The sequence below is a fragment of the Dicentrarchus labrax genome, unplaced genomic scaffold (assembly GCF_905237075.1).
Source record: "Dicentrarchus labrax unplaced genomic scaffold, dlabrax2021, whole genome shotgun sequence".
NCBI classification, from domain to species: Eukaryota; Metazoa; Chordata; class Actinopteri; family Moronidae; genus Dicentrarchus; species Dicentrarchus labrax.
Window position 1 is genome coordinate 25,845,134 of NW_026136701.1, and position 12,299 is coordinate 25,857,432.

At 41.7% G+C, this 12,299-nt stretch overlaps 1 protein-coding gene across 3 annotated transcripts in view; it reads right to left on the reverse strand.

Moving 5' to 3' along the window:
* The window catches only part of adcy8 (adenylate cyclase 8 (brain)), a 100,558-nt gene that overhangs the window by 62,403 nt on the left and 25,856 nt on the right, over positions 1-12,299 (reverse strand). For all 3 annotated transcript variants that reach the window (XM_051403213.1, XM_051403204.1, XM_051403193.1), the window contains exon 2: positions 117-266. In XM_051403213.1, coding sequence (XP_051259173.1) covers positions 117-266 — 150 coding nt within the window. The remainder of the gene's footprint in view (positions 1-116; positions 267-12,299) is intronic.

Sequence of the window (12,299 nt, forward strand, 5' to 3'; positions counted from 1 at the left end):
CTGTCTCCTTTCAGTCTGTACAATAAACGCTCTAAAGGTGCTTTCAGCCTCCATTGTTTAAGTGTAAATACTGCGGCAGCTCCCGTTAACACACAGCAAACGTAGAAAAATCTCACCTGTCTCTGGTTCTCCGTCTCGAGTCGCAGCCGTGCCTCGATGCATCGCCGCGTCTCCAGGAAGGCCTGGCGCTGAGCCCGATCGGACAGGTAACTGATGAATATCCCAGCAGTGTTCATACACATGAACAGCACAGCCTGAGCCGCTACCTGATAACAGACAGACAGACAGACAGAGGGTGAGAGCACAGCTCGGTTTGAGGAATTTCGATTCACACAGCAGCGACATAACTCACCAGCAGCTTATTACTGAACAGAGATTTAGTGACTTGTCAAACCACCAGCTTCCAGTCGTGGTCGTAAAACATTTCCTTAAGAATGCGTTTGCGTTACTTCCAAATCACCAAAATACTTTAAAAGACTTTAGAAACCTTATTTTGGTCATGTGCAGGTCAAAAGGAGTCTAATCATCCAGATTATGTTACTATGTTGGTTTTTTTTCCAGCATTTTATGTTTTTATTAGAGAGTTTTACAGTTTAGAGATTGCAAATGATGGGGCAGAAAAATCCCCCGACTGGACCCGATACGGCCCAACAGGTTTGGACCCAAAACTGCTCCTGTCGGACTGAATTAGATTAGCATTCAGCAGTAACTAATGAGTGAACCTGTTATTTAGTTGTTTTTAAGCTTGTAATAAACCTTAAATTATTTATTTTGAGCAGCAATTCGGGGTCAGGTCTGATTTTTTTGGGCCTGATTAAGGCTTTAACGTTCAGTGCCTTTGGGACGTATGGACCAACTTGAGTTTTAAAGTGTTAATAAAGTTAAATTCTGTTTTATTTCTGCTGAATGCACAACAAACTGAACAGAGCTAAAACGGAGTCTGTATGAATGTGTAACTGCAGCGCAGGAAAGGGGTTTTCAGAGTCTGACACTGTGAGTCCCCTCCAGACAAAACTGAAACAACACCCAACACCTCCTGGGCAAAGCTACAAATGGACTCTTTTTGTTTATATGTCCACAGGTTTCCAACACACAGTGAATGTGTGAATGGATGGAGGAGAGTGTGGCCATGGCCGCTGGAGGTAGGGGTCCTGAGGGGGCTGCAGCACCCCCTAAAATCTGGCCAAATAATCCTTTCTTACTGGGATTTATATGTACATGCTGGTATTAATGTCAGCAAAGTGGTTTTATCTCATTTTTTATCAAATTTATCCGCTGAAAAGTTCTACAATCTGTGTCAAATGTTGTTAATAACTATTCAATTGACTATAAATTATCCTGGCCATTCAAATGAATAGCTGATTCCTCTCTGCAGGTACAAATGGTGTGAGGGGGAGTTTGTTTCACTAAAATTCAACTCAATATAAATGAGTCCTTTAATAATGAATTAGGCTGAGTTGAGTCGCATCCCTGTGGAGGCTGGAAACAACCATAACTGAATACTGCATGAAGAGTACATCTATCCGCCTCATGATCTCATCTCATGATCATTAAGATGTACAGACTCACTTAAATAAAACACAACATCCTGGGGCTCTGTGACGTGTGTTATCTGACGAGTCCTTGCGGCGCTGCAGACTTCATTTATGTTTGTAGTCATATCATGTAAGCATTATACAGCAGTTTGTAGCTTGACAGCCGGATAAAGAGTCCCCTGTTTAATGTGTTTGCAGATGAGCCGCTCCGTTTATCCACAGATGATCTGTTGACTCTTTTACAGCATCATGCCTCTTCGGACTGTGTGATTAACATGCCCAGGACCAACAGTGACCTGGCTGACTGGATGGTCTTCTAGGCCGGGGACCCTGTCATGAGTAATTATCAGAGTCCTGTATCACTTCTGAGGCATTTGACAAAACACATCAGTCTGACGTGGACATGAAGTGATGATGAGGGGAAGTCCTGCAAACTGCTGCCAGATGTATGATATATCTCAGTCTGCGGCGACCTGAAGCAGCTTCTGCAAAGTAGTTTAGAGCAAAAAATGGGGGAATTAAGAGACGCTGCAGGTCAATCTGCGTCTCAAAGCTTCAGATTGTGCAGTGGTTGGTGGTCTGTGGTGAATTAATAGAGTAAATTCTCTGCTGTTGATGAAAGCACATCAAGAACAGAAGCCTAATTTTCCCAAGAGATCCCACATGCTTCTCAAACTTTTTCGCCATCTGAAAGATCTGACTGCTCAAACTGAAACAACCTCAGCAAAAACTCTGAACAGGCACAGAACCTGTAGGTACATAGCTTATAACTAAATAATAAAAGTGTGTCAAGACGAGATTAAAAATTTACGTCAGAGGCGAGTCTAGCATCGCTGATTTCTACTGCCGTCACAACTCAGTGAGCCAAGACATCCGCTGAAAAGGGACGAGAACATCTGAAACCGGAGCAGACGAGAGACAAAAGAATAAACCAGGTCACTGATCATCATCGGGAGGAGTGAACACTGAAACTGCACGGCTAGAGCCATGAGGTTACATGTCTGAATTCATTAAGACTGCACAAGAAGAATCCATTCGTGTGTCTGTAGTTTCTAGTTCGGCCAGAGTACTAGAATGAATGTATGTCGACAGTTTAACAGTTACATATATATATATATGAGATTTTAATCACTCCCTCTGCCTGTGTTGGTATCGCAGCCTCTCTGTGGTTTGTTTGGTGAATTAAGGATTTAGTTGGTGATTGTTGGAAACACTAACAGAGACGGTTTTAATTAGTTTTATTCTGTTTCTGTCCACTTTCAATAAAGTTACGATGATCTGAAGGTAAAATGAGTGTTTTTGTCTCTGGAGTCTGGTGGAGAGTGATAGTGATATTACGGCTGTTTGTGGTTAAACTAAAGGTCTATCTCTGTAGGGATCCTTTCCATAATGCTGTCAGACACTGACAATAACAACCTGAGTCTGTCAGTGGCAGAAACTACTACTGTTAGTGGAACAAACAACAACTACTGTTAGTGGAACAAACAACAACTACTGTTAGTGGAAAAAACAACTACTGTTAGTGGAACAAACAACAACTACTGTTAGTGGAACAAACAACAACTACTGTTAGTGGAACAAACAACTACTGTTAGTAGAACAAACAACAACTACTGTTAGTGGAACAAACAACTACTGTTAGTAGAACAAACAACAACTACTGTTAGTGGAACAAACAACTACTGTTAGTGGAACAAACAACTACTGTTAGTGGAACAAACAACAACTACTGTTAGTGGAACAAACAACAACTACTGTTAGTGGAACAAACAACTACTGTTAGTAGAACAAACAACAACTACTGTTAGTGGAACAAACAACTACTGTTAGTGGAACAAACAACTACTGTTAGTGGAACAAACAACAACTACTGTTAGTGGAACAAACAACAACTACTGTTAGTGGAACAAACAACAACTACTGTTAGTGGAACAAACAACGACTACTGTTAGTGGAACAAACAACATACTGTTAGTGGAACAAACAACAACAACTGTTCGTGGAACAAACAACAACTGTTAGTGGAATAAACAACGACTACTGTTAGTGGAACAAACAACAACTGTTAGTGGAACAAACAACAACTACTGTTCGTGGAACAAACAACAACTACTGTTAGTGGAACAAACAACTACTGTTAGTGGAACAAACAACAACAACAACTGTTAGTGGACACACTTTGACAGGAGCTTTTGTACTCAAGGATTAACTGCGTGGCAGCCAAAGCAGCCTGTTGGGTGTTTGTTGGAAAGACTTGGTTCTGGACTACTGTCTGTTCCCAGAGTTAAAGTTAAGGATGGAGAAGCTGCCTTTATTTTGGAACAAACTGCCAGAAGATCTAAGATATGAAACTATATTCTGGGTGCGTGTGATTGTTTATTATTATTGTTGTTGTTATCGTTTGTTTTGTTTGTGGTTTTGCTCCTGGACTCTGTAAAGACTCTGCCTTGGGTATGAAATGTGCTATATAAATACATTTGCCTTGAAGTGTGTTTTACGATTAACTGCAAGCTAAAATTACGGGTTTTGTCAATGGAGTCTGGTTTGAGAATATCATACATATAACCTATTACGGGTTTTATAACTCCAGAGGTTATATCATATGAGTCAGGGTTTGTTACTAAGAGAGCCCACCTTCACATTAAACACATTTTATCCATTTTGAACTATAAATATTGATTAATGCGGCTTTAAAGTGTTAAAAATGCTGTTTATTTATGAGGTTCAACTAGGTTTCATTCATCAGCCTGTACCGCCGTCAGTGGATTTGTGGATCCAGGAAGCAGCTCTGTAACATCAGTGACTCAGAAAACACCTCCTTAATTATTTGAACGATGACCGCAGAAAGACTGAAGGTTTTCATCAGCCAGGATTCTGTAAAGTCGACCCGTTAAATCATCAGAAAGAGGAGCTGATGCAACAGTCTGCAACGTGACCGTCCTCCTCAGCTGCACGGGGGATTTCACCGCCGCCACCACCGCCACCGCAGCCCGGCCGGCTTCCTCCTTTACAATGACGCAACTGTTAAAACAGATTGACTCTCACTGCTTCACACACACACACACACACACACACAGTATGTATGGAGAGTAATTAGAGTCACAGACAGGTCTGGACAGGTCCTGAGCAGCTGGTTCCCAACCTTGACTAAACTTACATATATAGATATTTCATATGATATTCAGTGCATAACAACAACAGTACAGAACAACTAATAAACTGTGAACAGTGAACACAGTAACTGCAGGTGAATATTGACCAGAAATGAGATTTCCACTGTTGTCACTTTTTATACAATCCTCTGTATTATGATTTCATTTATTTTTTCTTCTCCCTTACACTTGCTCTATTTGTTCTTTTTACTTTTAAGTTTTTTATACACCCCTTAAAATCAAGAAGGCCTTCTGACCCCTCCATGAAGCTTTGGCGAACCCTGGTAGGGGTCCCGACCCCCAGGTTGGGAACCACTGATCTCTACTGTCTGTATCAAAAGGTCACTGAGGACAGTTTTTATTGGCCCACAATGAGCAGACTGTACAGTATCTGCAGGGGGCTGATAAGGTTGCCGATCGATAAGTCATCATTACCTGCCAGGTGAGGAGATTTCTGCCTTTTAAAACCTCTGACCTGAACAGACAAACCTTGATTACCAGACAACAACTGCACCAGGACACCAGAACTCCAGGGTCTGGGTCTCTGTTTGGGAGGAATATGCATAAATATTATAATAAAAGGAGTTCCTGTGTAAAAATATAATAATCACTTTTTGCCACTGATATAAAATCTGCACACGCTGAGATGAGTGAAAACACCTGTGGAGGTGGATCACATGGCCAAAAGTATGTGGACACCTCGACAATAGGCCTTCCCCAAACTGTCAATTTATCCAAATTATCAGTAAGATTAACCTTAATTCGACTCAAGAGTTCAAAAACAGACCTGTATGTAGACAGGGGTGTCCATATACATAATTTTACTTACTTTTACTAGTTTATGGTTAAACATTTTATTAAATGTACTGTATACGACTTCCAGAACCAGTAGGTGTCGCACTACAGCGCCAGAATCTGCCCACCAGACTCCATTGACAAAAACAGCAATTTTACTTTTTACATCATAAAACAACACTTCATTAAAATGTGCAGACACTAAAATAAAACTCACCAGAACCGTCTTAGTCTTTCCACTGTTACAACGTTAAATGTGTAGATATTTTTCCACGCAGCCATGAAACGGGCTGCAGTTGCTGCAACGTAATCCTGCGCCAGTCAAATGTGTCCACTAACAGTAGTTGTTGTTTGTTCCACTAACAGTAGTTGTTGTTTGTTCTACTAACAGTAGTTGTTTCTGCCACTGACAGACTCAGGTTGTTATTGTCAGTGTCTGACAGCATTATGTAAAGGATCCCTACAGAGATAGACCTTTAGTTTAACCACAAACAGCCGTAATATCACTATCACTCTCCACCAGACTCCAGGGACAAAAACAGCAATTTTAAAGCCACTTTCTAATCTTTGTTGTACGTTCACCACAGAACTTCTGCAGATTCTAAATATGACAGACTTTGTTCTGACAGTGAAATATTGTCTGCTACCAAACAAAAACATTCCAGCTCTTCCTGTATTCATCGTAACTGCAGATTTATCCAGCGTAAGCAAAGCTTCAGGCAGACTGAGCTGTTCAGATGACGAACACGCCATCGGTGACTCAGTGCAGTTCAGCTCCAAATGCTTATAAAACACCATTTTCCAAAAATACATAAATACCAGAGCATATTTATTATTACAGAATTCAGAACGGTGATGTTTTCCTCTTCACAACATGTTTCTCTTGGATTTCTGCTCTAATCGGCCACTTTTGTTCCCTGTTTGTCTCAGTGAAAAGGAGTCTGTCTTTAAATGCTTCGTTAATGGTTCACTCCTGAGTTGGAGGAGTCTCATTAGCACGAGACACGCTGTAAATCAAAGTGACGGTGATTTATAACTTCAAGCTCGTTTCATTGTTCCCCGTCTCGGTTTTCTTTTATTGTTTTAGGAAGAGAAAGTGCTATTGCTCTTACACTGGAGGCAGAATCGTGTCACGGCTGATAAAAAACCTCAAACAGACAGTTCAGTGTCCTCTGTCGCTCAGAGAAAAGCTCTCAAGTGTTCCTCCACCGTTTTCCTCTGCAGTAAAATTGCTGCACTAAGAGCACATTTCGAGAGGACAAAATAGAGCATGAAGAGGGGATTTTCTGATTTCTGGCGCTCTCGACGGCTCGATGCTTCGTGGAGAGCGAGTTGACATTTTATGAGGGGGCTTTCCCCGACCGCCCGCAGGCCTCTCCACCGACGTGGATCGGTGTTAGCGGAGAGGGGGCTTAGAGCTGCTTACTGAGGATGCCATGACTGCTCGGATATTCACCGAAGATTCAGACCCTCAGTTGAGACAAACGTTTGGTTCTGCTGAGCTCAGGACAAGGACGCGCTATTTGGACATGTAATTATTAGAGATTTGATATAAATGAGGAAAACAACGACCCGTTTGACGGTTCCTAAAACTCCTCACACAGCTTTCTAAAATTTCTACGTGGTTACAGTTTTATTAAGTTCAGGTTGAATAATGAGTGATAACTAGCTCAGGAACGATTCAGGAACGACCTCTGTCAAAGTTAAAAGACATTAATGTTGACAAGATCCAGCTTCATAATCAGACAATACAACAATGTACACTGTAAAACCTGAAAACACATTGAACACAATAGATGAAATTAACATAAATGAATCCTCAGACAAATGTAGAGTCACTATTTCCCCTTAATCAAGCCCAACTCAAAAAGATTAGCTGTTTTTGTGCCTTTGTGTGCAGTATTTTGATTATTGGTGATAACAAGAGTTGAGTTAAATGAACTTTATTTTTCATAATTCTTAATGATCCCCCAAAATTTAAAGATTTAATGTTTGTCACATAAAAAACGCTACTAATTATCAATCAATCAGTTGTTTTGACAGGTAAGTAAGGTAAGGTGAGTAAATTCAACTTGAGGAGTAACATTTGTATAAAGACTTTATTGAGATAAATTCTGTTCACACATTTTAATACGTTTGGAGAAATGCTACATATGAGTGTAACTGAATGGAATTGGCACAATTAACTTAATTTAGCCAATGATCAATGATCCAATATCATCGTCTCTAATTTTAATCAATTTCCAGGTGTTTTCATGACTCGAAAACTAGTCTCTGAATTTCCAGGTTTTCCAGGACACATGGGAATCCTGTAACTCCACACCACGGACTCAAGTGACATCACTCGAGGACATTGGTTCCCATTTTTACAAAGCTGTTAAAGAAAACAACACGACGACTCAAAGTATTGAATTCTGTATGTGCACACGCTTCGGACTGAGCCTTTAAGGTTTTATTTAGTAGTTTTAATTTCTTCTGACGGTGGTGGTCATTAATTCAGCGGGGGCGGCGCTCCTCTGCTGCAGGAAACCCTGCGTGTTACCATAAAGAAGAAAAAAAAAACCTCTTGGAGCTTATTCCACCCTCAAAACTGAATATGTGTAGGAGTATTTTTCCTTTAAGCTGAACACACACACACACACACACACACACACAAAACACACACACATCTTTCTCACAGTCTTCTCCCTGGAGGCTCTTCACTGTATCTCACAGCACTGAGGAGCCTCCCAGTGCATTACGTGTGTTATTGTGAATCTCTCCCAGGACGCCATCAGCACTGATTCAATTTCTAAGTCGCTCCCCTCCTCACCCCCGAAGGCCTCTGCTCCTCCCACGGAGACAAAAATTAAAACCCCTGTAAGCTGCAGCAGCTGTGGTAGCTGTGGCAGCGTCCATGTTGTTTTGGAAAAGAGCAGCGCCAGCTCGCCATAAAGGGCATCAGCATGGAGACCGCCGGTGCACTCATTAAAGCAAAATGCCAGTGATGTGGATGTTTTTAACAAGGTCTCATTAAGAGCAGCGGGCCAGGAAGAGGCACAGCTTACAAACAGCTACATGGAAAATAATGAGGCAGGGTTAATAATAGTAATAATTATCATAATGTTTTCAATTTGATTCCAGGGTGGGAGAGTGGCGTACGCCATGACATGGAAAATAAACACACACATTTGTAGTCAGTTACACATCTGTCCTTCAGATTTAACGACACATAAATAAATAGATGGTGAGAAAGGTGAGAGGTGACACACCTCAGTAGCACTAAAACTGCAGAAATCACAAGTATCCAAGTAGGGACAGAAAATATTAAAGAGAATAAGAAATATAATTATAAGAAACTGCAATCTGTCAAACTGCAATGTAGGAACACTTTCAATGTTGTTTTATTCCTTTATTTTCTTGTCTTGATGCCTGTGGAGCTGCAGCACCGTTGTTCACCTCTTTATACATAATATTAAAGAAAAATGTAATTTTAACCCTTTAAGATTACATCCTCAGTTATACTGTTGTTATATTGTATGTGGACCAAAAAATTCTAACTGCTAATGTAGCTGCTGTTAGCGTGCAACTGAACAGGGCTCAGCAGCCTCCCAGTGAACACAACCTCCAAGACAGACAGAGGACAGTTTGACGACAGCGATACCCAGTTGATTTATTTCCAGATGAACTTGTTGTTTAAAGAAGCTAACTGTCACCAACAGTAATGCATATAGAGCAGAAGCAGGAGCAAGTAAACTCAGTTATCCAGCTAGAGTGTACTCAACCAAAGCTCGCTCTCTTTGCACTTCACTACATAAAAGCACACAACTTCCTGCTTTGGCACCAAACGTTACGTCACTGGATGTGAAACGAGAATCATCCAATATGAACGTTAATTGCCACGTGAAGAGAGGCTTCGAGTGAGGCTGCTCTATTAAAAGACCAAAGCAAGCCCACTGACAAGAAGCTAATATGTGAATCTCCCCTCCTGAACTCCGGTAACGTCATATTTCAAGGTGGCGGCGGGAAGACAGCGAGGTTAAGACGAGCATGGGAATTCTCTCCGCTCATCACATGAGCGGGATAATGAGCAAGCGTTGGCCTTTAACACCGCAAAAACGACTCAGGCAGACGGCCAGATCTCCCACGTGACGCAGACACCCACCCAGCATCAGTGTTTCAGAGCTCTCAGTTACCTTCCTGCACAACGTCTGCACTCACAACACAAGACTTCACAGAGTTATGTATGTACCACAGAAGAAAGAGATGGAGCTGCAGCGTCGGCAGTCTTAAAAGCTGCCGTGCCACATCGGTTTAACCTGCTCTTGGTATCTGATGACAGCTGTATGAAAACATGTTGGGGAGAGCAGCTGGCTGAGAGCGCCGGAGCTAAACCTCCCCACCCGCCAGCGCCGGTCCCTGCAGGGAGCACTCCTCTGCCAAATGAAGGGATTTATTCTGCGGCTCCGAGGCACAGAGGAGGAAGGCGAGCAATGAACCCGGCTTCGTTATCTGCCGCAAACTAGATGAAGATACTCAACGCAAGGCCGTCGGAAAATATAACATTTTAAATTTAACATGACATCGGACGGCCTCGGTTAATAATTCATAACCTCTCTGATGTTTGCAGACTGACTCTGTAGAAAAACAAACTCTGTTTTTTCTCAGTGGACAAAACTATAATTATTCCACCAGTCCAAACTACGGTGGAAGGAAACTCATCTAACCACCATAAATCTCCTTTATAATCTGGATCGAACCAGGGTCTGTCACAGCCTGCCAAGCTTTAAACAGCACTGGGTTTCAGTGATTAGCCGTATTAAACAGCAATGAGTCTTTTAAATGACCGGAAAAAACATAAATGGCCTTAAAAAAAGGTCAATCAATATCCCAAAACTTCAGCACCACGTCTGTGTGCTCTGCTTGCTGGGATTGAGTGAATAACAGCAGGCAGTTTCAATTAATAGAATCCACACTGACAGCGTGCGTCAGCAGAGCGTTTGGGGTTAAAAATCAGCCACTTTACCTCAATTACAGCAACATTTCTCAGGTGAAATAACGTCTACATTCTGTGTATTAATGGCGGAAATGAAGAGAGGCTTTTTCAATGGTGTTCAAAGAGAAACAGATTGACACTCCACAGATATTACAGACAAACACTACTGAACTCTCTATATATAAAATACTGTGCAGAATATTCTATGGAAGCCCATTTCTGCCAATGTGATGGGAAAAAGGGATTCTGTAAGTCATTATAGAGAAACTCGCAGAAAAGGGCTTCCATAATATTCATCCCGTCCTTACAAGAACAACAGCCACATAGGTTGCTTGGGGAGCTTATTGCGACTCATATTTTTGTTTATTGTTAGGCGGCGACCTCTGGTGGCCGTGGTGGAGCAAAGAAGGAAGTCAGGTGACGCAGAATAAAGCGCGACAAACTCGGTCCCGTGTATTACCAACCTCAACCTCACCAAGTAGTTTTGGTGCCTAAACTGAACCAAACTGTGGCTGTTTCACAACGTTAACCACATGGCGAGGAAGGTTCAGGGTGCCTGTCACTGGTACCCCCCAACAGTCATATATGTGGTTCTGGGAGTCATTGGCAATCGATCTGTTCAGTCATTAAATATGTGGATGTGTCAGAGTTGTGTGCCTCCCTGTAACTTCTGTGCTGGGCTGGAGAAAAGGATTAGCAGGGAACATGATCCAGGCTGAAATTACATTTCCTCCAAAAATTTAATAAAAGTCATTTCTAGGAGCCAGGGTTGGATGCATGCTATATTTTCTTCAAGCAGAGCAGGTATTGTTTTTATACTGAGACCTGTTTTACTGCCTTTATCAGAAGAGTTTTTTAATACCTCAGTTTGGGAATATATACCCATTTTTCATTTAACCTTTCATAAATAAAATATCATCTTAAATCTTTAATATGTTACATTTCTGCATTAGTGTCAGTCTGTTAGTGGTTATCCAGCCTGAAGCCACATTTTTACCATCCACTGTTTAGATCTTGGTGCTTTTTAATCCTTAATGAAGGATTTTAGTCATGGGACAAGTCAAGGAGTATTTAACTACGACCTTTACTGGGGCTGAGGTTTATAAATGAGTTGTAGAAAATATTAGAACAACCTTAAAATATCAGCGTTTACTTTGTCACAGAACTGCATTACTGCCACACATTGATCTCTGTGATATTCAGGTAACATTTTGTCAGGTTAAGTGAGAATGAAAATTGTCCACTGGTGCTCTAAAGCCTCTGGTCCCACTGCAGTGTCCCAGTTCACACTTTTCCATCTTCCAGTGACACAGATCTGATATTTCCGTGTGTTCCTCTGTGTGAATAGCAAAAGGTTGCATTCAAGCACCAGACCACACCAATCTCTGCTCCAAATATGAATCCCACGGCATGCGACCTATATGCGACTTGTTACCATGACAATATCTGATGTCATCTGACAATTGTCACAGATAAGTTTTGGAGCCACGGCAGCTTTTTCTTGGTCTGGCTACAGATGTGTGTTAGAGTATATCAGAAATATCAGGAGTGAGCAGCAGTTCAAGATCAATAAGGACATTAATAAGCTGTAAAAGGTGTTTAAACCAATATAACAGTAAAGCATTAGCATAGAATTACACAACTGTAACACAACAGCTCCTCCAATCTGTTGTGTGTACTTCTTCCCTCAGGAACATGTTTTCCTCCGTCCCCTCCGGGTAGAGCGGTACACTGGTGGGTCCTGCACCACCCTAACGGCTGGGACGCGCTGTCCACAACAAGCAGAACATCTTGCTTTTCATTTCTGCGGCCATGTTAACTGCACACCTGTCTGCAGCTAGT